This window comes from Felis catus, chromosome C2 (assembly GCF_018350175.1).
Source record: "Felis catus isolate Fca126 chromosome C2, F.catus_Fca126_mat1.0, whole genome shotgun sequence".
Classification (NCBI taxonomy): domain Eukaryota; kingdom Metazoa; phylum Chordata; class Mammalia; order Carnivora; family Felidae; genus Felis; species Felis catus.
Window position 1 is genome coordinate 45,567,639 of NC_058376.1, and position 26,839 is coordinate 45,594,477.

The following is a 26,839-nucleotide window of genomic DNA, read 5'->3' on the forward strand; positions in this document are numbered from 1 at the left end:
ATTACCTTGGCCCCACCTGGATCACTCAGAATAATCACATCCCAAGATCTTTAATTTAACACATCTTCAGAGACCCTTTTTCTATATAAGGTAATATGTTCACAGATTCATATGTTCATGGATTAGTAAGTAGATATCTCTGGGGAGCCAGAGTTGGTTATTCAACCAACTATGGCTACTAAATGAAATAAGAGATGAAGATAGGAAAATGGGTTTTAAGCCAAGCTGTTGATTGGATTGTGTCTTCCCAAAAGCCATATGTTGAAACCCTAAGCCCTAATGTGTCTGTATTTGAAAATAGGTCTTCTAGTTTCAATTAAGGATAAATGAGGTCCTCAGGATAGAGTCCTAATTTGACAGGACTGGTGGCTTTAAAGGAAGAGAAGAGAGATAGCTCTCTGTTTGGCCTTCTCAAGGAATGGCCATGTGAAGACACAAAGCAAAGATGGCTTTCTGCAAGCCAGAAAGAGAGCTGCAACCAGGAATTAAACCAGCTGGCACCATGATCTTGGACTTCCCAGTTCTCAGAACTATGAGAACTATGAGACAATAAACTGCTGTTGTTTAAGCCACTCTGGGTATGGTACTTTTTTATAGCAGCCCAAGCAATCTAATATAGGAGATGACAAGATGGCCCCTGGGTTATACAAGTCTGAAGTTCAAGAGAGAGTCTGTGTTACAAGTTTAGATTTGGAACTTCACAGCCAAGAGGCAGTAGTTGGTGATGATGAAAGGTATCACCCTGCGATAGATAGTATGTATACTGAAAGGAGAATACAGTTGAATAAAGAACCATTTGTTTCTAGTAACACTGTTATCCAGTGCAGAGTGCTCAGCAACCTGATTGTGGAAGTAGGGACTGGCAAGTTGGTCCTGGGTTTCATTCGCAGAGGGGAGGCAGGTGGCTGAAGGGCAAGTGGAAGTATTTGATGATAATAGTAGGAGCTGCTAGAGGCAGTACTAGGTATCTTTACTTCCCATAACTCTGCAAGGCAGATAGTCAATGTTTTATAAGGAAACCGAAACTTGAAGACATTGAGTAACTTTCTGTGGGTCACAGAGACTTTTTAATTAGATTTTATTTCTAACATCATTCTTGGAATGGCAAAATGGAGAATCAATTTTGATCATCACGCAGAGTTTTGAAATGCAAATCATTTAGTCTAAAGAGAAACTCTTTCCATATCCCTTCAGGCAAGGAAGGAAGTGGTGTGAGAGACCCTTTGGTAGAGGCTAATACGTTAGATTTAAAAGGTGTTCTGGGAGTAAAGGGATCAGTGAGTTTGAAAAGTCAAAATGTTGTGAATAAGAGTATTCGATATGTAAGTTATATACTGGACTTGTGATGTCAGAAATAGAGACAATTTTAATCTCCTTGAGGACAGAGTTGCCTTTGGGAGCATGTATTAGCAGAAAAGAACAAAAAGCAGGAGGTACAGGCTTCCAGTTATGGAAGGAGTAAGTCACAAGGATGAAGGGCACAGCATGGAGTGTATAGTCAGCGAATGGTATTGTAATAGTATTGTGTGGTGACAGATGGTAGGAGCTACACTTGTGGTGATCACAGCACAATGGGTAGACTTGTCAAATCACTGTTGTACACCTGAGACTGATGTCACATTGTGTGTCAGCTATAGCTCAATTAATTAATTTAATTAAGTTAATAGTAAGTAATCATGTGCCTGAATCATACAGTTAAATCCTCAACCCCTCCTTGGAGGTACACACAGAAATCTCAAGCTTATGGCAGATTCATTCATTCAGCAAGTTACTGAGTGCCTATTTGATGTCAGGAGTCTTGCAGGGTACTAAGATAGAAAGGTCAATAAGATTATAGTCTCTGCCTTTAGGATGTTTAAAGTTAGTAAGGAGAAATCTGAGTTAATAGTTGAAACCAAGAGGTACTAGCATTAGAATAATTGTCGGTCCAGGGTATGGAGAAGGATAAATCAAGGAGCAGTGAGCTCAGCCTTTTGAAGGTATGTTTATAGAAAAAACAGCTTCAAGTTATTATTAATGAATCAATCACATAATATTTTCTTGTCAGGTTGTTGCCCGCCTCTTAACTCCCTCCCATGTGGCCTAATAGGAAAGGCAGAATTTTATTGAAAAGCAAAGGCCTCTTTTGCCTCAAGTATATAAACAAAGACAAATTTTTATCAAATACAGAGCTTTGACAGCAATAGATGTATTTGCTGTGTGCATGCATAAACATCAAATACTGTCTTAAAAGTGCGTTAAGAAGCGTTGCTGCAGGCATGCCTATGATCATAGAGTCTGGCCACTCCTGACAACTGACTGGGATATGAAATTGGAGGCTGATTATGAACAAAAGGGCACGTCAACTAGGAAGTTAGTGTAAAGAAACACTGTAGTGCACCAAGCATTAAAATACAATGTAGCCCTCCAAATATTGGGGGAAGGAAGAAAGGGAGATAAATCCACTGAAATCATGAGTCAACTTTCCAGGCAACTGGAATGATTAACATGCACATTGCTATCAGACTTAACTGCCATTTCTTAATGTTCTGAATTACTGCCGTGTGTCCTCTTGCTGCATTCCAATCACAAAAATTGAGAGGAATTATGTCTTTAAAAAACAAAAACAAAAATAAAACAAAAAAAAACTTGCCCAGAAAGAAAAAAGAGGCTGTCTAATATTTGGAATGTGGTGTGGGGAAAAAAATGGACAATATGGGATAATGTGTTACTTAATTCATTCACTGAAAAAGTCCCTACCCATTGTTTGATGAGGAAGTTAAAAAACTCCTTCACAGATCTTATACAAAATGTTTCCTGACCTAGACTTTAAAAGCCTGGTCATGAAGGATACTTAGAATAGCATATTTAACATGTCTTCCGTGGTATCAGGATAATTTTAAAAGATTTACTGGTTACATGGAAACTTTTTAGGACCGAAAAAGCTTGGCAAGTATTTACACATTAATCTTTATCTCTCAAAAAGTAGCTAGGTAGTAGGTATTTAACCCCCCCTCAACCCTACAACCCCCCCTCAACCCCACCTCCCGCGTCAATGATACTAAAAAGAAAAAAGTAATTTGACTTCCTCTAATACCACAAAACAAATGAGTGGTGAAGGTGGAAACAGAGGACCCATTTTCTAAGAACCTGTCCTTTCTCATGTCTTAACTCTTCCTGTTGACAAGTCTGGTTAAACATGAGAAATCTCGCATCATGTTGAATCTTTCTGTGACAGTGAATCAGAAGCATTCAATATCAAATATCATTTCAACTGGTGTGAAATTATAAATTTTCTTTAAAAATGTTACTCTCTTTCATGTGTAGAAGGTGTGCTATGTATTGTGGAGAAATCCAACAGAATAGTCATAAGTTCTTGAATACAATTGGGTAGGTGACCCTTCTGATAACATTAATAATAATGGAATTTATCTTAAGACCTCAAGAGACTAAGATATCCCTCTAGAACTAAATTAAAAATTGGTTATATGTTTTTCCTTTATGCCGCTTCTTTTTTAACACTTTCTCTCTATGACACTTAAAAATATTCTTCCTGTTACCTTCACATACAGGAAGGAAAGTGGATTGTGCATGATTAGGTTAAAAAAAACTTAATGCAGAAGATACTGAGGCCTCTCTTAACTGTACACAATGAGAAGAAAACAAAGGATACTATGCAATTAAAAAAATGTTATCATATTGGAAAATCCCTGTCCAAGATATCCCAACTCTGGGTCTTGAGGCTTTTTCCCCTTGATTTATTCATTTCATTCATTCAACAAATATTAAAGAGTTGTTTATTATGTACTAGGCACTGTGGATACAATAGAAAATAGAGATGTTAAGGTCCATGCCTTCATGGCTTACATTATAGTGGACATGATCAAGGAGGAGAGATTTTTAAATGGAGAAATACCTACCAAATGTGTAAAATAGTTAAACATGAATTTCACAGAAATTCCAGATAATCAGAAATGGTATACAGTAAATATATTATGCTAATACTTTCAAAGCCAAAGATCCCAGGAACACACTGTAGTTTAAAAAGTTGGGTTTATTGTTCGTTTTAGCAAGGGAAAAACACACAACATGTGGGACTGTAGTGTGTGTCAGTAAGGGAAATTTAAATGAAACCTACTAAGGGATTTGGGTTTTCATTGGGTGATTTAGGCAATCTAAGGAAGCAGATTAGATTAGATGCTGCCAGAAAGCAGCAACGATTCTATAATTGAGTGTGTGTGTGTGTGTGTGTGTGTGTGTGTGTGTGTGTTTTGTATTAAGTATTTTTTATTCTATTTATTTTTATTGATACACATGTAGTTGACACATAATGTTACATTAGTTTCAAGTGTACAACATAGTGACTCAGCAATTCTATGTGTTATGCTATATTCATCACAAGTGTAACTACCACCTGTCACCATAAAACACTATTATAATACCATGGACTATATTCCCTATGCTACACCTTTCATCCCTCTGACTTTTTCATCCCATAACTGGAAGCCTGAACTTCCCACTCCCCTTCACCCCTTTTTGCCTATCCCCCTACCCTCTCCCCTTTGGTGATCACCAGTTTGTTCTCCGTATTTATAGGTCTGTTTCTGCTTTTTTCTTTATTTGTTCATTTTGTTTTTTAGATTCCACACGTAAGTGAAATAATATGGTGTTTGACTTACTTCACTTAGCATAATGCCCTCTAGGTCCAACCCTGTTGTTGCAAATGGCAAAGTCTCATTCTTTTTATTGGCTGAGTAATACTCTGTTGTATATATACATCTTCTTTATCCATTTGCCAATTGATGGACACTTAGGTTGCTTCCTTATCTTGGCTATTATAAATAATGCTGCAATGAACATGGGAGTGTAGATATATCTTCAATATCCTGTTTTCATTTTCTTTGGGTAAATACCCAGTAGTGGAGTTACTGGGTCACATGGTATTTCTATTTTTTTTTTTAATTTTTTGAGGAACAGTGCTTCACCCTGTTGATGAGGTAGGGATTCTTACCCTAGGGTCATGGGATGCCCAAAACACAACACCCTCTGTTAGGCAGGTGAGGTTGGTAGATATTTATCAATTACATGTACTCACAGCCCAAGGAGGAAGAGGACACCACACACTACACAGGGCCACCTGGAGGTTGCACTTGGGAACCTACCAAACAACCAGGGAGGCTGTAAGAGACAGGCTTTGTAGTACCAAGTACTACAGGCTTTGTAGTACCAAGAGGATAAGGCACCCTCTGTTTCCCTTAGGAGGATGTGATTGGCTTGTTTGAATCATTCCACAGACTGACAGGAAAGTGAAACCTGCTACATGGGGATAAGGAAGAACTATATATGAGCCATTTGGTAAAGAGGGATATTTGGCTAGAGAACCATATATATGGGAGCCGAGTGGGAGGGAGAGCCTGTGGGAAGGCTGTTTGAGGCCTTCCCAGTTTCCCCCAGATATTAAAACAGCACATGATATTGGGCTTTAATTTTAAGACTTACACCACAATATCTTAATGAATCTTATCTCCACAGAGGGGAGACAAGAACAAGGATAAGGATAGAATTGGTGAAGAAAGAGCCATTATTCATTCTAGCCAAGAGAGGAGGGCATATTTAGTATTTTGGCATGTGACCTTGCCTTTGTCTGTGCTTAGGCAAAGTACACAGTGACCTCGCTCTGTCTCATTTTGTCATGGTCTCAGAGTAACCTTGTCAAGGCTGGTATAGTGTGTGATAGGAGAGTTACATAGCCCAGCTGTGAGACTGAGGGCAGCTTCTGATTGTTGAGCTGCTAATTTTTTCTTTCTCATTTAGAAGGGACTGCTAGTAGTGGAGATTAAATTAGATAGATTTATCAGAGCAAGGTTTCTGAAGGAGGGACCTCAAATCTTGGCCTTTACTGCTTATGAGAAACCATCCTCATAGAGGACTGAGGAAGATGGACAAGGGAGGAAAGAGGACACTTTGTGGAGAACATTCCTATCAGAGGGAAATAGCAAGTGTAAGGAAAGAAATACCTCATTATACCTGAGAGATATGTTCTAAAAAGCCATCAGGAGTGTGGCTCTTGGCTTCATTGACTCTCAAGGGGTTGGAGGTAGGGGAAACCAGAGTCTCAGGACATGGAAGAGCAAATTTTGGAAATCTTCCAAGAGATTGTGAGGTGAGAGTCCCCAAATGGATGGTCCCTCACCACCTCCACCATTCTCTCACAGTTTTAATTTGGTTATGTAGACTTTACATGGAAAATCCAATACTAATTGTTATTATAATATAATAACAAAATATTAATAATAATAAACATCCCAGACAGCACTAAATGGTAGTTATAAGCACAGACCCTGGAGCCAGACTTCCTGAGTTCAAATTACAGTTTTACCACTTTCTAGTTGTGTCACGATAGGCAGGTTATTTAGCCCATGTATCTCAGCTTCTTCATCTGCAAAGTGGGGATAATAATGGTACCCACCACAAATGTTTGTTGTCAAGATCAAAATATATATTTAGTTTTTAGATCTGGTTCATGGTAAGCAATGTATAAGTGCTACCTGTGTAATAATGATGGCGACAATGATTGGAAAAGAAAAAAAAAAACTATAGTTAGCACCATATTCCTATAGTCAATGAGTTAATGATGCACTAACCAGTATATAAAAATGTTCACACAACATAGTGAAGAATAATTTATCTTACTGATGGTTATGTACAGGGCCTCAACTCTTGCTACAAGGACAATAATATAATGGAACAGCCTTTGGCAATATCTTAAACTATGCATTTGATTTAGATTATTTTTTCCTCTCTGATATGTCTTATACATTCAGGCCTTCCACAGATAAGGGTTTTAATACATTTCCTAACTGCAATTTTTGGGCTTTGCCTGAAGAATGCACTAGGAGTCTCAGATCTTTAATTGAGGCAACCATATTTAGTGTCACTGAAATAAGTGTGATAACAGCTTGATGGTACAAAGTTTGACATGAAGAAAACACCTACCTGGTGATAATAGGATACATAAATTTCAGAGAACAAAAAAAAAACAAAGAAAATTACCACTCTGCCTGTCTTGATCAAATAACACCAGTGTTTTCTATTTATTTCACTACATTCAAAAGTTTATTTGGATTACTATGAAATGCTAACAGAAAATCACTTGCATTATGGGCTCAATACAGGTGAGGAGTTTTAAAATATTGGTGAGCTTCTATTTTCACTAGCAAACTTATTAAGGCAAAATAAAAAAAAAGAAATATCTGTTTTATTGTGGATATTTATTATAACAAACCACAGTGGTCCAAGAAGGAATTTGAAGTACCTTAGTAGGCCTGGGTGTGTAAGACATTAATTTAGACATAGGTACATACCTTTTCTCTCAAGTTTCAGAGCTTCAATAGTAAAATGTCAAACATCTCTACCAATTGCCATTTTTTTAATGTCTGAGAGAAAATCTTTAAATTTTTTTTTGTAATTACAAAACTGAAAAACTACAGCCTCCTTTTCCTGTCAACATGAAACATTTAACCTCCAACAGGTTGAGAGTATCATTAAGTAAAAACAGACTTTTCTTGTTTTGATGTCAAATTAAACAAGATTTATAAAACTCTAATATCATATGCACTGAACTTGGGGACCCCACTCTAGTCTGAGTTTTCTATTTGCTTGTTTGTTGGTTTAACGTAAATAGACAAAACTCTCTTGTTAGACTGCTTTCTATTTCTAATAGACATGTTTACACATAATTTAGAAGCAATATTTTGGCTTATTTCCTTCCTAGTGGTTTTTTTTCACTTAAAAAATATCTTAGCATTTATAGCAAAAGGTGGTTAATATTCATGTATAGTCAATATTTAGTTGATTATAATGAATTGGTTCTTCTTTGGACCAAATAAGGATAATTGAAATCTATGGTACTTCAAAAATTTAATTTGGTTCTCTACACTTAAATTTACATTACATTGAACTATTAGCCAGAACTGCTAGCTAATAAACTAACTGAAGATACTTTAATTTTCATTTCTTTCACCATTCCAAAGATTCATATAACTTAAAGTACATGAACAGCACTTTACAGTTGATAAGCACTTTTATATATAGCATCACTTTTGATCTTCCCAGTATCCTGATGAGGAAGGGACATTATAGAATTATGGAAGATTTTATTATTATCTTTACTTGATAGATTAATAAATTGGTGATCAAGCATCATGCTCTTGAGCAAATGTAGGTAATTGGCCTCAGAAAAGTTAAGTCTGGAATTTCAAGTTTTATTGAATTTATTGCATTGCACTAAGAAAACTTCCAAACTTCTTTCCTACGAGAACCTCACTTGCCACCCTTGGCTTCCGACCTTTGAAACATTGTCTTCATTTTTCTTGCTCCCTCTGTGCACCCCTGCCTGGAACGTTACTGCTTTTCTTGAATATCCAAATCATACCTATCGCTCAACATCAGCAAAAGTTTCACCTGCTCCAGGAAGCCTTCTAGCTGCCGCTGTTCTTAGTTAACTAATACACCATTTGCAGAGATTGGTTCTTATGTTCTTGAGTGTTATATTTGTTCAGCTAAACTCTTCTGCTAGACTATAAGCTCCTAAGAACAGAGACCAAGTCTTGCACTTCTTTGAACTCACAGCACTGCAGCACTGGATATGTGTATATGTATACATATATATGTATACGTATATGTATATGTATATGTATACGTATATGTGTACGTATATGTATACATATTAAATATGTATATTTAATATATATTAAATATGTATATTAAATTTGTGATAAATATTTGCCTACTATTCATTACTTCCCAATGAAGCCGTTGCTGAGCCATAAATTATCTTACTATATTTGTATTCCAACCATGTGACTTGTAATTTAGCCTGTATAATCACCTATTATAGTTGAGTTCAGTGTAGTCATTTCAATAGGTTCATGTACCAGTTGACCCTAGCATTGATTTCTGGTGGTAGTGAAGCTCAGATATATGGTCTGCAGGATCAAGTCAGCTACACATGCCTGATGGATTCCCTGAATAGAGCAGACATTTGGCCCATATTTCGGTATTGAGAACAGGAACAGGAAATGTTATACAGTGATTGCTTTTCTATAGAATTATATTAGCATCACCCATTCTGCTAGTCATAATTTCTCTGCAGATCAGGGAGATCTATCAATGGCAGTTCCTGTGCCTTACCATATGAAAGTGCATTCCATTATTCATTATAGATGATGCTGATCAAGCACATCATCATTATAAGTTTAATTTTTAAGAAAGAAATCTCCATGTGGAAATGACACAGTTGACGGTCATTATGTTAAAAAAAAAAAAAACAGTACCGTATGACAACTCAGTTCTTCTGGAATGTAAGTATTCTGCTTAAACAACTACTTTTGTTCATATTTTAAGGAGAATTTGGAGAAGTCTGTAGTGGGCGATTGAAGACACCAGGGAAAAGAGAGATCCCCGTTGCCATCAAAACTTTGAAAGGTGGCCACATGGATCGACAAAGAAGAGATTTTCTAAGAGAAGCTAGTATCATGGGTCAGTTTGACCACCCAAATATCATTCGACTGGAAGGTGTTGTCACAAAAAGTAAGTACTGATTCTCTTCATTACTTCTTTTGTATATCTCTATCTTAGTTCCTTAAAATTAACAAACAAACGAAAACCTCACTAGCAATACCACGGCCATTAAGAGGATAATCTAGTTCAGGGGGCGCCTGGGTGGCTCAGTAGGTTAAGTATCTGACTTCAGCTCAGGCCATGATCTCACCGTTCATGAGTTTGGGCCCCCTGATGGCTAAGAGCGTGGAGCCTGCTTCAGATTCTGTTTCTCCCTCTCTCTGCCCTTTCACTGTTCTCTCTCTCTCTCTCTCTGTCAAAAATAAATAAAAATATTAAAAATTTTAAAAAAGAAGATAATGTAGTTCAGATATCATCTTCTGAACCCCTCAGAATCTTGATATTAGGCTATGACATTATCAGAGTTTGCACTGGTCACCAAACAGCTTTGAAATGGTATTTATTACCTGTAAATCACTTGCTAATTTAACTTGAAGTAATGAATCAAAAGTAAAGGGCTACATATTTTTCTAATCTCTATAAGCTGTTTACTTCTTCTAAAGCTGTTAAAATTTCAATATTAATAGAAGAAACAGTTCAAATATTTTAGATCATTAAGGTAAAATACTTCTGCTTGGAAATAAATTTCATATACAAATATGGACGCTTTATCTGAAGTAGAACTTCTAAACAAACATTTTTATATGGAACCCATCTACATAAACGCCATTAGAACTAAATTACTTTAATTTATATAAAATGGAAAAAAGAATTAAAAATTCGAGGGGAAAAAATCCTGTTTTTACAGAAATAATGAGCTCAAAGCCATCCCTTTGACCTTTCTTAATATTTCTTAACATAAAATTAATCTTATACTCTAAAAAATAGATTGCTATATAAACACTTTTATTTGAATAATGACAGGACATAAACCTTAACTCATTTCTTCTTATTCACTAAAAATTATAACTTATAAAACCCAATAGCAAATGGCATTTAAAAAAAAACAAAGTAATTTAAATCTTTGAGAAGTATTTTTTCATAAAACTGATATTTCTCTTAAACCACTTATATAAAATTAAAACTTCACATCATATTTGAAAACAGGCAAGTATAAAAGCTTACTAAAAGCATACAACTGAGTATGTGTATGAAACTCCTAAGTCCCTCTCATAAGGCATTGACCAACATGCTGCCCAAGGGGAACAGAAGATAACAGTTAGCCTTGACAGTCTAGAAGACCCAAAAGTGTACTTTTGAAGACAGCTGTTGCACTGGTCTGTTACTTTAGTGACCTTAATGGGGCCTTCCGGTATTTATGTCCTTGTGTTGCTCTCTCCATTGGTTCTGGACTTGTCCATGTGTCTGTGTGGAAGCATCATACACGTTTGCACTTTGGATCTTGTCCTCTTACAACACTGCTTCCTGTAACCCAGCCTCCAACACTGAGCAAAACCAGTCCCTATGGTGAAGCTTCGAGCAGTATTGCAAAGAGGAGGAAAAGTAGAATGTCCAGTAGACAGGTCTATCTGAGCTGCCCGCAGACAGTCCGCACTGAATGCCAGGCTTGTGATAAACCATCTCAGACATTGCCACCTCTCCCCACTACCACCACCACCAAAGCCAGATGGCTACAGCTGCAGTTGACATCTTCTAGAGCAAAGGAACCACCTACTTCAATCCAGTCAACCCATAAAATCATGAGAGAAGATAAATGTTTAAGCCACTAAGTTTTGAAAACTCCCGCCACTTAAGAGTTATACAGCTTTAGGTAAATTATTTACCATCTCTCTCCTTTACTTCCACATCTGTAAAAATAAGACCAAAATAACTCCTACTCTATAGTAATACTGTAAGGATTAAATGTTAATATATAAGGCATTTAGCATAGTACGTGTCATAATAAGCCACATTAAACGATAGCCATTATTGGTGCTGTGTGCCAGACATTTTACACATACAGTTGACCATTTCATTTTCATGGCAGCTACTATGAGTATCATTGTCCACTGAGGCTCAGACAGGTTAATTAACCTGCAGAAAAACCACTAATCCAGTAGTATGGCAAGTAGCATGGCTGGTATTCAGGCTGAGTCAAAAAGACCTCTAAAACCCATGGGGTGTGTGTGTGTGTGTGTGTGTGTGTGTGTGTGTGTGTGTGTGTTGGGTTGATTTTTTTTTTCTTTTTCTATATCATAGTGAATGAATCAGTTTTATACTTTAATTATCTTCATCTTATCTGAATTAAGTGACATTAAATAAATGACAATATGCATAAAATAATATAATACCACTTTTTAAAATAGAGAAAATATTTAGGTTAGTAAAATAAATTACTTCTAAAATGTAAAATTTGTGGGGCGCCTGGGTGGCGCAGTCGGTTAAGCGTCCGACTTCAGCCAGGTCACGATCTCGCGGTCCGTGGGTTGGAGCCCCGCGTCAGGCTCTAGGCTGATGGCTCAGAGCCTGGAGCCTGTTTCCGATTCTGTGTCTCCCTCTCTCTCTGCCCCTCCCCCGTTCATGCTCTGTCTCTCTGTGTCCCAAAAATAAATTAAAAACGTTGAAAAAAATTAAAAAAAATAAATAAAATGTAAAATTTGTAAAGACCCAGCTATGCCATAATAGCTAGTAAAGACTATAATCTAAAAGAGATAGAAAGAGAGAGTAGAAACAATATGTTAATTATTGTTTATATTGTCTGACTTCCTTGGCGTTAATTTGGCATGAACTTTTCAAGTCCTCCTTCTATCTTATATCTCTCTGGAAGGAAAAATATACTTTTGAAGTTGGGTAATGAATCTTTGCAAAGCATTTAAAATAATAATTTAAATATAATGTTGAGGTCTTCTTATGTGTATTTTTGCTTGTAATATCCGGAAATGTGTCAAACAATAAATTCAGAGGTTGAAAAGTATCAGATCTTTGTTTTCTCCCTCTGGTAAATCACATTATATGACTTTGTTATGTCACATATTGCCATATATTTTATATGCTAGATATAGATATAGATATAGATATAGATATAGATATAGATATAGATATGGATAAAAGTAATGAAAAGGAAAAAGATTTATATAGCTCTATGAAGTAGTAAGATTTATTTATCCTAAATCAACTGAATAGGTTTAGTGAGATAGTCTGTGGCACGTGTCTGCCCATTTGAAATACTCCCCAATGCGGTGATTGTTTCATATGTCTAATAATCTTGTCTAAAAATGGGACCAGTGACCTCTACAAAGCCAGATTTGTATGCTTCCTAAGTCAGGGTCCTTGTTCCACTTCAAGAAAAAAGAAAGAAGTGGGGGGAAGGAAAGGGAGGAAAAGATAGTTGAGAAAGCACAGATGCAATATGCTTTTGAATGGCAATCATCATTACAGTTTGAACTTGTAAAAGTGAGCCCATATAAGGGTGCTGGGCTGTTGCTGAGGTGGATGTAGAGATAGAGAAAGGGGTAATTCCCACAAAGATAAGTGGGCATATTTATACTCTTATCTTCTTGACTCAAGTGCTATGAGATTTTTAGGAGAAAGGCAATAAATAAATGAATGCCTCATTCCCATAAACACATGGTAATTGTTCCAAGATTGCCCTTAAGTAGCTAAAAGATAGCTAGCAATTAATGCTCCCTAAGGACTACCATATTGCATAAAAGATAATACTGACAAAGATAAAGATGAAGCATAAGTTTATGCAGTCATGTTAGTAGAGTATCCTGGGGTTCTGAGAAATAAACTCACAGACTCTCAGTTGAAAGTAATGCAAAATTATAGATCAAAATCTTCATCAGATCCTTTTATAAATTCTTAATAGGGATACTTTTTATCTTATGTATACGTTTTATCTCCAAGAGATACATATTACAAAGTTCTTGGGAACACTTTGCTCTTTCATATTCAAAGCATATAACTACTTTTATTTTAAACTTGAAAGTTAAATGATTAAAAGCTGCATTATATAAAAAGTGTGTGTGATAAAAGTTGAATCTATTTATTTGATACGCATCACAATTTCATTAACCTGTTAAGATAAAACTGATATAAACAGAGATTAACCGAGCTAAACCATATGCTTAGCACATACTTTTTGTCCAACAAGCAAATAGAAGCCATTAGTTAGAGAACAGACTTGTAGCCATTAGTAGCATGCATAGTAGCAATTTGTAACTGGTAAGGTATACACCAGTGTCATTAGTTTCTTAACCAAAAGAGAAAGTACTACCCTCCTATAAAAAGATAAGAATAGTGGTTAAATGATGAAGACATACAGTGCAGTAACCACACTCCTGAAGCCTGGCCCAGCAGTTTGAATCATGATGATGGAAGGAACAAGAGAGAACTGATGAAGTGCCTATCTCCCAGCTTAGAGGCTGATAATTAAATTTAGATATACCAACTATATCTCAGGTAAATCATAGATCTAGTAAGGAGTAATAGAAACCAATGAGGATAGCAAATGAATTCCCAAACATAACTTCATTTCATTGTAGGACTTTCCTAAAGACATTCTGTGGGGACAGAACAGGAGCTATAACAAGAAAGTGCCAGCATGCCCAAACCTCTTTAAATATGGCAGAGTACTGTGGGTTCCTTTCAGACAGTTTCAGTGGGTCTACACAGGCTCTAAGGGAGTAGATTCAAGTCAGTCAGATACATTGTACAGTAACTGCACGAGAACTGCCCCTCTGGTTCCAGAATTGCATTCTGCTTGTCAAGTAATACATTGCCCAAGATTTCTGACTATTACTGTTGCCACCAATATGATCTCTGCCTCTCCACCTGGTGTGCGTCCAGCTACCAGTTACAGGGTCTTGACCAAGTCCTCCACGTCTTTAGGCGTCAGTTGTTTTTCTTGTTTTTTTAATCTACACAAAAGATTGAAAAGTGCAGATTGGACTAGAAAACAGTAAAAGTCACATTTAGCCCTAATATTTTCTGTTCCATTCCTTTGCCAAAGGAAGAGGGTCACAGATGTTGGTGAGGAAAATTTGTGCCATTGGTAACTTATCACCCCACTTGTAATTTTTTAAATAACTTCAGGTTTGTATCAGTAATCCAAAGAGATGATAGAGAGGTTCCAGAAGAAACAAAAAGTCCCTTTAATAAAGTTTTATTTTAACAATCTGTGAGAGAATGTATAGGTAAAGTTTTCCTGTAAGGCAAAATCAAGGTTTGGATATAAGGAATATATATTGTAGGGGTAAATATTTGGCAAAACTGATTCTAATAAAATAAATTAGATAGTTTTCCCCCCCAACCCACCGGCCTCTGGAGTTCAGCCATTCTGCTAGCTAAGATAGTTTGAGAGGTTTGTTTTGCTTTGTTTTCTGAGACAGTTATTGAGCACCACCAGGTGTTAGAAATTATTTCTGATTAAAACCTAGAGCTATAGAAAAGAAGCACTAAGTGTTCGTGAGAAGCCCACTTGTTGGTGTCTGTCCACTGGGAGCAACAGACAAGCAGGCCACTATTTCCCAGTGTGATGTGTGGCATGTGTTGTTCTGGATACAGTTATTGTTAATTTATTCATCCATTTATTCAGTGAATATTTACTTACTGGGTGCCCACTCATCTAGTCAGTGGTAATATGGTATTGAAAAAGAGCTTCTATCTACTGGAGGAAACCAGAAGAAATTAAATGCCTGAATATAATTTTAGGTAAAGAGAAAAAAACCTGAAAGAAGTGAAAGATCAAGCCCTGCCAAGATTTGGTAGGAGAATATTCAGGCAGAGAAAACAGAAACTCTTGTGGCTAAGAAAGAAGTTGGCATGTTTCAGGCATCCAAAACATCAGGGGCAAAGTAATATGTAAGACAGATTACATAGTCAAAGAAAAAAAACCATAGGCAGGCAAAACAGTGAGGGGACTAGTGTAGCAATCCAAGTAAAAAATAATGGGAAACTAAATTAGATAAGTAAAGATAAGAAGCGAATAGAGTCAAGAGATATTTCCAGAGTTAAGTTGGGAGACTTCAGTGACTGATTTCAGATGTCTTACAAGTTTCTGGTTTAACACAAGAGAAGAAATTCTGGATAAATGCAGATTTGGAGAGAAAATGATGAATTCTAACTTGATGTTATATTTGAGGTGCCTGGGACACTTAAAGAACTCCAGGAATCCTCTGGAACCTGAGAGGATGTCTAGGCTGCAGGTGAAAATTTAAGAGTATTCATCAGATGGATGGTGAGGGGCGCCTGGGTGGCTCAGTTGGTTAAGTGTCCGACTTTGGCTCAGGTCATGATCTCATGATCTCATGGTCCGTGAGTTCGAGCCCCGCGTCGGGCTCTGTGCTGACAGCTCAGAGCCTGGAGCCTGCTTCAGATTCTCTCTCTCTCTCTGACCCTCCCCCCGTTCATGCTCTGTCTCTCTCTCTGTCCCAAAAATAAACAAACAAAAAAAAGATGGATGGTGATTGGTAGTTGAAGCTATTGGGCAAACAAGCTTACCCAGAAGGTTGAGGAGAACTATCCTTAACAGGCAAACTGAAGATGAAAAGCTTACAAAAGATACAGAAGAAACAACCTAGAAGAAAGGTTCCTAAGAATGAGGGAGAGGCCAATAGAGTAAAGGGAGCTCGGAAGCCAAGTAAGACAAGGATTGAGAATCATCTGTTGGGTGAGGCAATCAGGAGGGCACAGCCCATTACAGCTTATATGAAGATGGTCAGATTGCAGTGGACTATAAGGTATGTGCACACTGCAGTCAAACTGATAGGTTAAAATGCAAATTAGATTGTGTTGATTTCTTACTTGCATTCCAGATGCTTACCATGCTATGTTATTCATTCATTCAAGTAATATTTATTATGTACCTAACTACTGTGTGCCAGGCACTTTAATAAGCATTAGGCATTTGGCAGTGAAAAAGAAAGCCAGAATACCTGTCCTCCTGGGTCAGGTCCATACATCTACGTCCTCTGGTTTCATTCTTCTCCAGTCTCTTGAATTTGTAGATTACATTCCTGCTGAATGACAAAAGCATCTTAAAACTTACCCTCATTTATTCCATGTATCTCCTCCTCTTCGAAATCCCTGAGGAGCTGAATGCAAATGTACCAAGCTGACCCTAATGGGTACATAGATAACTATGATATGAAAAGGATATTGGTACCTAGAAGGCCCAGACACCTCTGGAGTTACCAGCCTCCTTTTTTTTTTCAGTCATGTAAGGGGCAAGGTCATTTGCTCAAGTGATAGGTAAAGGGCTTGGGGTATTCCTGAATGTTTGAAATAGCCCTGAGAAGAGTGAGAAAGAAAACAGACCAGGAAAGCTTAGAAAGGTTGTGAGTATCACTGAGGACACAAGAGAACTTGGAGATCATGACAGAACTGGTACCCCAAAGATTGTGGTTAACAAATGTGGTTAATAAATGTGGTTAACAAAAGGAACGATGAGAGGCAGCAATAAGAGAAGAAATCCTAATTTGTCTTAATCTTTTCTCTCTTCTCCTAATATCTACTATTTGCTGCTACTGAAAATAGTGATGAATTATAATTGTGCAATTTTTGGAGTCTCAGTGGATTCTTGGCATATTTGCTGCAAAGCATTTGCCACTTGGAATTATAATGTATACATATTGATAAATAGAAAATGAACTAGGGGTGCCTGGGTGGCTCAGTCGGTTGAGCATCCGACTTTGGCTCAGGTCATAATCTCATGGCTCATGAATTCAAGCCCCGCATCGCATCGGCTCTGTGCTGACAGCTCAGAGTCTAGAGCCTGCTTCAGATTCTGTGTCTCCCTCTCTCTCTATCCCTCCCCTGCTCATGCTCTGTCTCTCTCTGTCTCAAAAAATGAATAAACATTTAAAAAATTAAAAATAAAATAAAAATAAAATGAACTAACTGTGACTATAAGAAACAGTAACAAGATGACATACTCTGGTAGCCTTGCGTACTTCACTCCATTCAAGCAGCACGGGGGCTAATTGGGAGCAGCAGCTTATACTCTGCCAGAGTGTGCTTCCCTATTTACAAGAGAGAAAGTACTTCTTCAGTGTTCAGGAGGAATTTATTCTTGTTCCTTCCGTGTTTAAGTATCTGGGTTTTCTCAAGGTCATTCAGTTTAATCACCTTTCTAGATCTGCCTCTAACTTAATGTGTCCTTCCTGTGGTTCTCCCCTCTCCCTAACCAGCCTGCTAATTATCAGGTAGACTGTAATAAGATGTAACAGGTTAAAAATTCTAGTAACAAGTTGCTCAATATGAAGATAGCACTGTAAAGTATAGAACTAGGAGAGAAAAAGGAATATAAATACAATCTTATGTATACCTAATGCTGTCCTTTAATATCTCAAAATCAAAATGAATAGAATTATCTAGAGGGTGAAATCTTACTCATTTTCAAAAATAAAAATTCCTTCTAAATCATTCATGATGAAGTGTTTTTTTCTTCTGGTGAAAAGTTTGATGGTGCCGAATTTGAGAAGAGCTATAGATAACTCTATATAATAGACATAAATTTGCATCATGACATCAGGAGCATGAGAACCATTCTACCAGACCGGAAGTTCAGGCAATCAGTCATTACTGAGGAAATTTCACCAGGTTCCTGATGTCTTATGTAGGACTGGATAAAGAACAGTAGAAGTCTTAATCACTGCAAGTAATTATGGGCTCCTTGGATATGTGGCTTCTAACAAAAAACTATCCAGGGACTCCTGGGCACCTTAGTCTGTTAAGTGTCCAACCCTTGGTTCAGCTTAGGTCGTGATCTCACACAGTTCATAGGTTCAAGCCCCATGTTGGGCTCAGCACTGACAGTGCACAGGCTATTTGGGATTCTCTCTCTCCCTCTCTCTCTGCCCCTCTCCCCCGCAAAATAAAAATTTAAAAAAAAAAACTACCCATAAACTTAATGAATAAAAATTTAGCAAGCTCCTTATTTAATTTCATGGTGATGCATATTTTAATGCTTATTTTGTTGTTGTTGGAATATGTTACTCTGACTTTTCTCCAATTTTCATTTTGACATAATTTCAAACTTAAGAAAAATTTGTGAAAATAATATAGTTCCCACATAAACTTAACTCGGTTTCCCCTGATGTTAATATTTTACATTAACCATAGGATTATTATCAAAGCCAAGAAATAAATATCAGTACAGAACTATTTACCAAACTACAGAATTTTGTCCAAATTCTATCAGCCTTTTCACTACTGTCCTCATCTGTCCCAGGGTCCTGTGAGAGTTCCCACATCCCCTTAGGATCTTCTAATCTGTGGCAATTCTGCAGTGTTTCCTTGTCTCTCATGACCTTGACACTTTTCAAGAGTACTAGTCAGTTATTTTGTAGACTGTCCCTCAGTCTAGGTGTGTCTGTTGTTTTTCCATAATTTGATTTGTGGTTATGAATTTTTGGCTGGAGTATCACAGAAGTTATATACCTTTGTGAACATCATGTCCATATGCCTTATTCCTGGGATGCTAACATCAATCACTTGGTTAAGGTTTTGCCTTCTAGATTACCCACTATAAAGTTACTTTTCCCCTTTTGTAATTAATATATGTTTGGGGGGAGATAATTTAAATTATACAAATATCCTGTTTCTTTTCAAACTTTTCCCTACTAATTTTATCCATAGTAGATCTTGCCTACAGCAGTTATTACTGCTATTTTCTAATGGTGAGTATTCTGTTTCTTTAGCTGTTCTATGTTTATTAATCAGAATACTTCTTTAAGGAACAGTTGCATTTCAGAATGTTCTATAGATAGAATTATAGAAAATGAAGCCTTTTGAGTCTGGCTGCTTTCTCTTAGCAGAATGCGCTTGAGAGTCATTCACCTTTGTTGTTGTTATTATGGAGTAATATTTCTTTGTACAGATGTACCATAGTTTGGTGATACATTCAGTAGTTGAAGGACATATGGTCTGCTTTCAGTTTAGATGATTGTTAGTAAAATTCTGTGAACATTAATGCACAGGTGTTTGTGGGAACACATATTTACATTTAACTTGGGTAAATGTTTGGGTATGGAATGACTAGATTAAAAGATAAATATGTGTTTAATTTTGTGAGAAACTGCCAAAATGTTTTCCAAACCTGATGTACCATTTTACATTTCCACTAGTAAAATGATGGGTTTCAGTGGTTCTGTGCTATCGACAATACTTGGTTTTGTAACTTTTTTAAAAAAATTAGCCATTCTAGTGAGCCTATGTCAGTATCTTATTGTCATTTTAATTTGCATTCCCTAATGACTATTAATTTTATCATCTTTTCATATGTTTATTTGCTATCCATATATATCTTCTTGGTGAAATGTGTCTTCAGATTTTTACCTATTTTCTTGCACTGAGTTAGTTTTTTCTTAATTTTGAGTTTTTAAAGTTTGAAAAAATATTTTCTAGATACAGTTCTTTGTCAGAAATGTGATTTGTAGATTTTTTCTGGTTTTTAGCTTTTTTTATCTGTTTGTTTGTTTTCATTTTTGTTTTTTATTTATTTTTGTGTTGTTTTTCTATGAAGTGTGTCTTTAACAGAGTAAGTTTTATAAGATTTGGTTATATCTAATTTATATATTTTTTTCTTTTATGGATTATACTTCTTGGTGTGATATCTAAAAACTTTACCTAACCCAAAGTTACAAAGATTTGTTCTTCTTTCCTCTAGAAGTTTTATAGTTTTGCACTTTGCATGTAAGTCTATGATCCATTTTGAGTTTAGTTTTGTATGAAATGTGAGGTATGGGCCAAGGTTTTTTTGTTTTTGTTTTTGGGTTTTTTTTTTCTTTTTTGCATATTTATCATTTGATCACCATTTGTCAAATTAGTTGTTTTTAAATAAAACTGTTTTACTCAGTTTTAAGGTTCCTTCTTTGCTTCAATAGCTTTCCTTTACCTCCTTCACCCACCAGACAAACCTCATGCTGCCAAAGCTAGAAATTCAAGGTTCTATTTGATTGGCCCCACTCACAACATACCTTTAGCTTTATCTTCTGCCTTTTATACCTTTAAGTTTATATTCTATTAACAGTGAATCCTTGGTAATTCCCCTGAACACACTATGCTGTTTCTTATTTCACATATTTTGGGGAAATTCTCCCTCTCCTCTGCCCCCATCACCTTTAATTCAGCCAGGAAACTCTACTTATAAAGGGATGACACAGCTTATATGAAACTTCCTTTCGAGATCTCTGCAATGGGTTAGTCATCTGCATTGCACTTAACATGTACTATAACCACCATTGATATGTGTGGCCCAGAAGTCTGTTGTATTCTTAGCCCTTATACCATAGGATTAGGGCCTTAGCATCCTTTTCTGATGCCCCTGAGGTTTTGTTCTGAAACAGTCCAACCAATCTGTTAGTTGTTACCTGTTGGGGCTCCCTCTTATGTACACACTACCTGCTAACAGCTATTATGGAGGTTTCCCCAGCCCAGTCACTGCCTATCAGTAGAATAAAACAATCTTGCCATTAATGCATTTATCTGGGTTTTCAAAACCCCAGAATTTTGCGGGGTCCTGTGCTAAGTGGAGCAAGGAAATAGTCTTTCTCTACTTGGTTCCTCAGTGTTTCGCTTAGATACCAAAGCTGTACTCATGTACTCTGAGCAGCTAGAATCTCTCTGAAATAGGTTTATTTGGTTTCTGATGACCCTTAGTTTCTCAATAATAAAGAATGTGTATGGCTGTGTATGGCTACCTCATTTTCTCCACTTAATCTCAATTTTATATCCCAACTCTACTTCATTCTCCCCTCCATCTCCCTCCTCCCAAATTTCTAATATATATCCCCTACTATGTATTTTAAACTTATTTCCTTTTGAATAGAATGGGAAATCCTTTGTACTGGAATGGGCATTCGGGGGGACGTCAAGGTCTGTTGAAGACAGTTTTTATTTTATTTATTGTGGCACCTGGCATGGTGCTGAGCATGGAGTTAGCACTAAGTGCATATGGATGAAAGAAAATAGTATGAAAGGGAGAAAGGAAGGAGAAGATAGGGGTAGAATAAAAAGAAGAGAAATAAGAAAGAAGGAAAGAAGGAACTTAATTTTTCAGACTTCAAGGCCAGTTCTAAATCTGAACACTGTCTAACATCAATCACATTTATATGAAATTGGCAGCTTTTGTCATAATTGTGATTCTCTGTACTTTTGTAGTTTTTCATTCCTCTGAGCAACAATCATATTTTTAGCTGTTTTTGTCCTCTGAAATTTTCGCTGCCTACTACATTGCATTATAATTATTTAGGTACGTGTCTCTTTCTACTGTAGATGAGAATCAACTTGGAAGTAGGAACACAAGTAATTCATCTTTATGTACTTCTACGTTATGTAGTCTAAGTCATATCACTTATCATTCAATCCCAACTTCACAATGGATGAAGAAATATGGTAGTGTGTTTCCTATGCCTGAGAAAAGAAAGTAGGCACAACTTAGTCCGCTCGTGATTGAGATATAGCAACACAGTGATGTGAATTTATTGACATTTTTATTAGGTTACATCAATCACTGCAAGTGAATTTATTCATTTTCCACTCATCACAAATGCCAACCAGAGACATCAGTGAGTTTTTTTCTCCTTTTCATTCAGATGCAATGACTATTTCAGGTTTCTTAGCCCTGAAAATAATGCATCGACCTTTCCCCTAAACATTAATGGCGTGATTTCCTTGAAATAAGTTCAGTTTTCATTTTGGCATAGCTATATATTATATGAGACATGCTATTGTATTTGGTACAGCTGTCCATAAATATAGAAAGCTATCGCACCTCTACGACTTGATCACTATTTCATGTACCTAATCACTGAAGTATTCCATTACACTGGAATGAAAGTATACAGAAATGCCTTCCATTAGCTACAGTTTCTGTGATTTAATGATTTCTTTAATATAGATTACATATCATTGCAAGAAATCCCAGGATATTCCCTGGGGAAAACAGGTCTGGCTAGGAAGCATAAGGCTGCTGGAGAAAATCAAGCAAAGAAAGGGGCCACTCCAAAGAAAGGAAGAATCAAGGGTCAGTCTACTGGGATTTCTTAGTTTGTTTCAAACAATGCAGAAACTAGTTATTTCCCTAAAAAAGGATTTGTAAGTCATATCATTATCTTACATTTTAGGTAAATAACTTTATATATTAAAAAAAAAGATTCCCTTATGTCACTGTCAGTATTCCAAGTTTTTTCTGCCTGAATCAAATAGTCCTGGGTCATAGCATTGATTGATAATAGATTCAGAAAATATTTCACACTACCTCCAAGTAAGACATTTGGAAGACTACATTTGCCACATGATTAAAGTTTTAATTGTACAACATGTAAAGCTTAAAACTACTATTGTTTTATAAGGTGAAACACATGAAACCATTCCTATAGGTAAAATATTGCAACTAATCATTTAGTATCTTCCCCAAGTTTTAGCTACAGGGAAATTCTCAGTTGTTAAAGTGGCCCACCCTTCAGTCTAAGTATAGATGTCTACACTTCTTATTAATTAAGAAATTGAGAACTGTCCAGGAAAGCCGATAAGAAAAAGATTGTAGGAAAACTAGTATGAATGGAGCAAATCCCTCTCTAAATCAAATTTGAATCCCTTCAAAAGCTTATGAAGAATCCAGTTGTAAATTTCATGATTGAGGGGTATATTTCTGCTTGTGTTAAAGATGTCTCCTATACAATAGGAAAAAAAACCTTCTTTTAAGAAATAATGTGTTATTCAAAGACATGATGACAAAAGCCATACTATCATTTAGAATCTTGATGTCAATCATGGAAAGATAAAGTACACCTATATCAAACATTAACTTCTCTGGGTAACACTAAAGGTGGGTATTGCAGTAAATACTAGTTTTGTAGTTTCTATATTTTGCTCAGAAACTACCTCCTTATTGATGCAGAAAACAATTATTATCTAGTTATAAATACCATATGCTAGTACCATAATAGTGTAGATCTTCCCTAAAAATGTGGTCTCAGGCAAACTTCCAGAAAGCAGGGAATATTCTTTGCTTTATATCATTTCAGCTTTCCAAAATTTTTGCAGGAAACCTCTACTTTCCCATAGTGAGGGAAACCTATATTCTGATTTTCAAAAGCTGTAACTTTTTCTTTATTATTATTTTTAAATGTTTCATGTCCTTTTTATTTGCCCAAATGGAAATTTGTCCTACAAAATATTGTCCTCAATGGTCAGGACAGTTATAGTTAAATGAACATATTGTGGAGCCTGTTAATGTCTACTTTGTGACTCTCTCATACCTTAAATTAAAGATATCTTTCTGAAACTAATGCAATTGCCTTGTAACTCCTCTTCTTGCTTTCACTGTTGCCCTTACCACAACCCACTTTATACTCAGAGTGATTTAAAGAAAAATGTGCAAACTGCACTTAGAAAAAAAAATTGCCAAGTCTTTACTTTGGTCTGCAGTGCCTTTAATGATCTGGACCCTGCTTTCTTCTCAGATGTTGTCTTCTACTTCTGTCCCCTCCTACCACCCTGTGCTCCAGACCATCTGTGTTCCTGGAACACACCAAGCTCACTGCTGCTTCAGGGCTCCCCATGTTCTTGTTCACTGCCATGCTTTTACCAAATATCCTTACCAGACTGGCGTCTGAAAATACGAATACCCTACCTCCTCTCCCCAGACACTCTTCATCCTATATCTTGCCTTATTTTCTTCTCTTGTACATATAATTTTATAAATGGTGTAGTCTTCATTCTGATGTGCTTAGAATACTCTGCACCAACGAATGTTCTAGAATATGCAGAAGTAAACACTCAGTGGAGATTTGCTTTATAAATAAATGAACCATTTTAACAATATCATTAAGACAATGCCATACTAGCATTTCTAGAATTCCCAGTTTTACTCATGCCATTGTTTTGGCACATTACCAAATATCGATTGTTTAGACCAAATAGATTATTCAGTCTAAAACTTAAAATGTAGACTAAAGCACTATGAGATATTTTTATAATATATCAAATTATATATAATAGGATTCTTACCTTTTTATAATTATTTATAAGCCAGGCATATCATTAATATAAAGACTCTGGAATTGGGATTATGTAGTAAATAATGAAGTTATCAAACACTGCATATGTTGAGAATTGTATAGAGAAGTCATTCCAGTTTAGATGGATTAGCCTGTTAGGAAATTAGTTAATAAAAATGAACTCAAAGAAAAGCTTGAAGCAGAAAATTTTTAGAAAGTAAATTAACTTATGAAGCATATGTATTGGAAAGCAACATGCGTTTTTTTTAGCTAAATAGATTCCCCAAATAACAAACTTATTATTAACTTAATAGTTTTTTGTTCCAATAAAATTATTTTCTAAACCAAGTTAGTGTTTATTTTTGGATTACAGCTTTAGAATAATTTTGTTTTGTTTTCATTTGTTATTTTTCATATTGTCTGTACTTCCTAAAATAAACAAATATTGTGTTGGTATTTTGTTTCTAAGCTATGATGAAAAATATCTTTATATTAAATTGAACAACCTGATGAAATTGCCACTTTTATAGATGAAAAATTATTGAATGTAGGAAATTCCATATGCCTCTACCTACGAGTTAGGTTTCATTTCTAATAGACTCAATTTGCAAGAGAGTTGGCCAGTTTATAAATAGAATGTCATATGTCTACATACTTTTTTCTATAACCAAACCCTTGAAACAATGGATGGAAACATCTCCCCAAATAAAATAGTAAATTAATCAGCAACATAAAACCAACTCATCCTAATTTAAGAAAAAACAAAAATAATTTACTGAGCCACATACCTGAGAAGTGTAGTAATCCAAGAACAGCTATATGCAGGGGTTCAAAAAAACAGTGAAATCACTGATGGATGGATGGATGGATGGATGGATGGATGGATGGTTAGATAGATGGATAGATAGATAGATAGATAGATAGATAGATAGATAGATAGATGATAGATTAGATAGATAGCCTCTACTTTTCTCTGCATGCTCCCTTTGGCTTCCTTTTTAGGCAGATTCTTTCTCCTTGTTGGAAAGATGACTCCCTGCAGATCTATTGACTAAATTGTCCCTAGCTGGGCCACATGCCCATTTTGGTATAATTGTGTCCAGGTGGATGGGACGCTCTGGCCAGACTGTGTCACATACCTCCCCCTCTGGAAGGAGAAAAACTTACAAGAATAGCTTGGAACAAACAAGGGACATTTCCCAAAAGGAAAGACAACAAAGAAGTAATTAGTGTTCACTTCATGGATTTTTAAAAAAATCTCTAGAAAATTAATTTGTTTGGTCTTGATAGTTATGAGCATAACTCCATGCTTGTGTGTATAATCTATATATAACAATAGAAGACACTATCAGATTTGCAGGGTGATTCACAACAGACTGAGAAGAAAAATATTTTAGGAAACCAAATACATTGCTAACAGCAACAAACTAGTATACCTATGATTATGCTCTTTATTAACTATAATTTTTATTTTTTTAATAGCTGCTTGTAAAAGGAGCTAAGAAAATAAGTGGACCTTTTTGCTATTTAAATTTGTACTTAAACAAAATCAAAAATATAAAGAGTAAAAACAAATCATAACTTGCCATTTAAAAAAAACTTTGTTAAACATAATGTGATTTTTCTTCTGCCATCCAGTTCCATCTCCTAGAGTTAATCCCTGTTAATAGTCCAGAGATCATCTTCCCAAATTTTCTATACATGTATATAGAAGCATCTGTGTCTGTACCTCTCTAAATACAGTTTTATTCACTGGAATCATGCTATACAAATTAGTTTCAATATTTTTTTTTTAAATTAGCCATTCTATTATTGAACATTTGGTTTGGCTGTGAGTAACTTAACAGCTATAATCATGGTAGTTTAAGTAACATATAAATTTCTTCCTCACATGAGTCTAGATAGACAGTACAGAGCTTTTTAGAGGGTCCATGATCATTTGAGATCAATTTCTTTCTATCTCATTTTCCACTCCCCACTGCATAAGGACTTCAATCTCCCTGTTATGGTTCTGCCCTAGTTCTACCTGTCCTGGCCATCTCTAGCCAGCAGGAAGGAGGATGCTGCTTGCTAGTCACATTAAGAACATTCTGCAAAAGTTGTGTTGAGAACAGCTGCAAGGGAGGCTGGGAAATGCAGTCGCTATCTTAGTGATATTGTTATCTGTATTAATAATGCCTTCTTATTTTCTGTATTTTCTGATGTTTTGACATCTGGTACTTGCTGATCCTAAAGAAACTGCCCCTCCAGGGCAATCAATTCCTAGAGAGGGTAGTGGACTCATTCACAAGTGGCCCTTTCATATGCAAACAAATCAATCCAAAACCTATACACACACACACCCACCCCAC

The 26,839-nt window shown here is 36.1% G+C and overlaps 1 protein-coding gene across 5 annotated transcripts in view; it reads left to right on the plus strand.

The window, feature by feature from the left end:
- The window catches only part of EPHA6 (EPH receptor A6), an 854,316-nt gene that overhangs the window by 643,365 nt on the left and 184,112 nt on the right, over positions 1-26,839 (plus strand). For all 5 annotated transcript variants that reach the window (XM_019839578.3, XM_019839585.3, XM_023238878.2 and 2 more), the window contains one exon: positions 9,385-9,570. In XM_019839578.3, the coding sequence (XP_019695137.1) occupies positions 9,385-9,570 (186 nt within the window). The remainder of the gene's footprint in view (positions 1-9,384; positions 9,571-26,839) is intronic.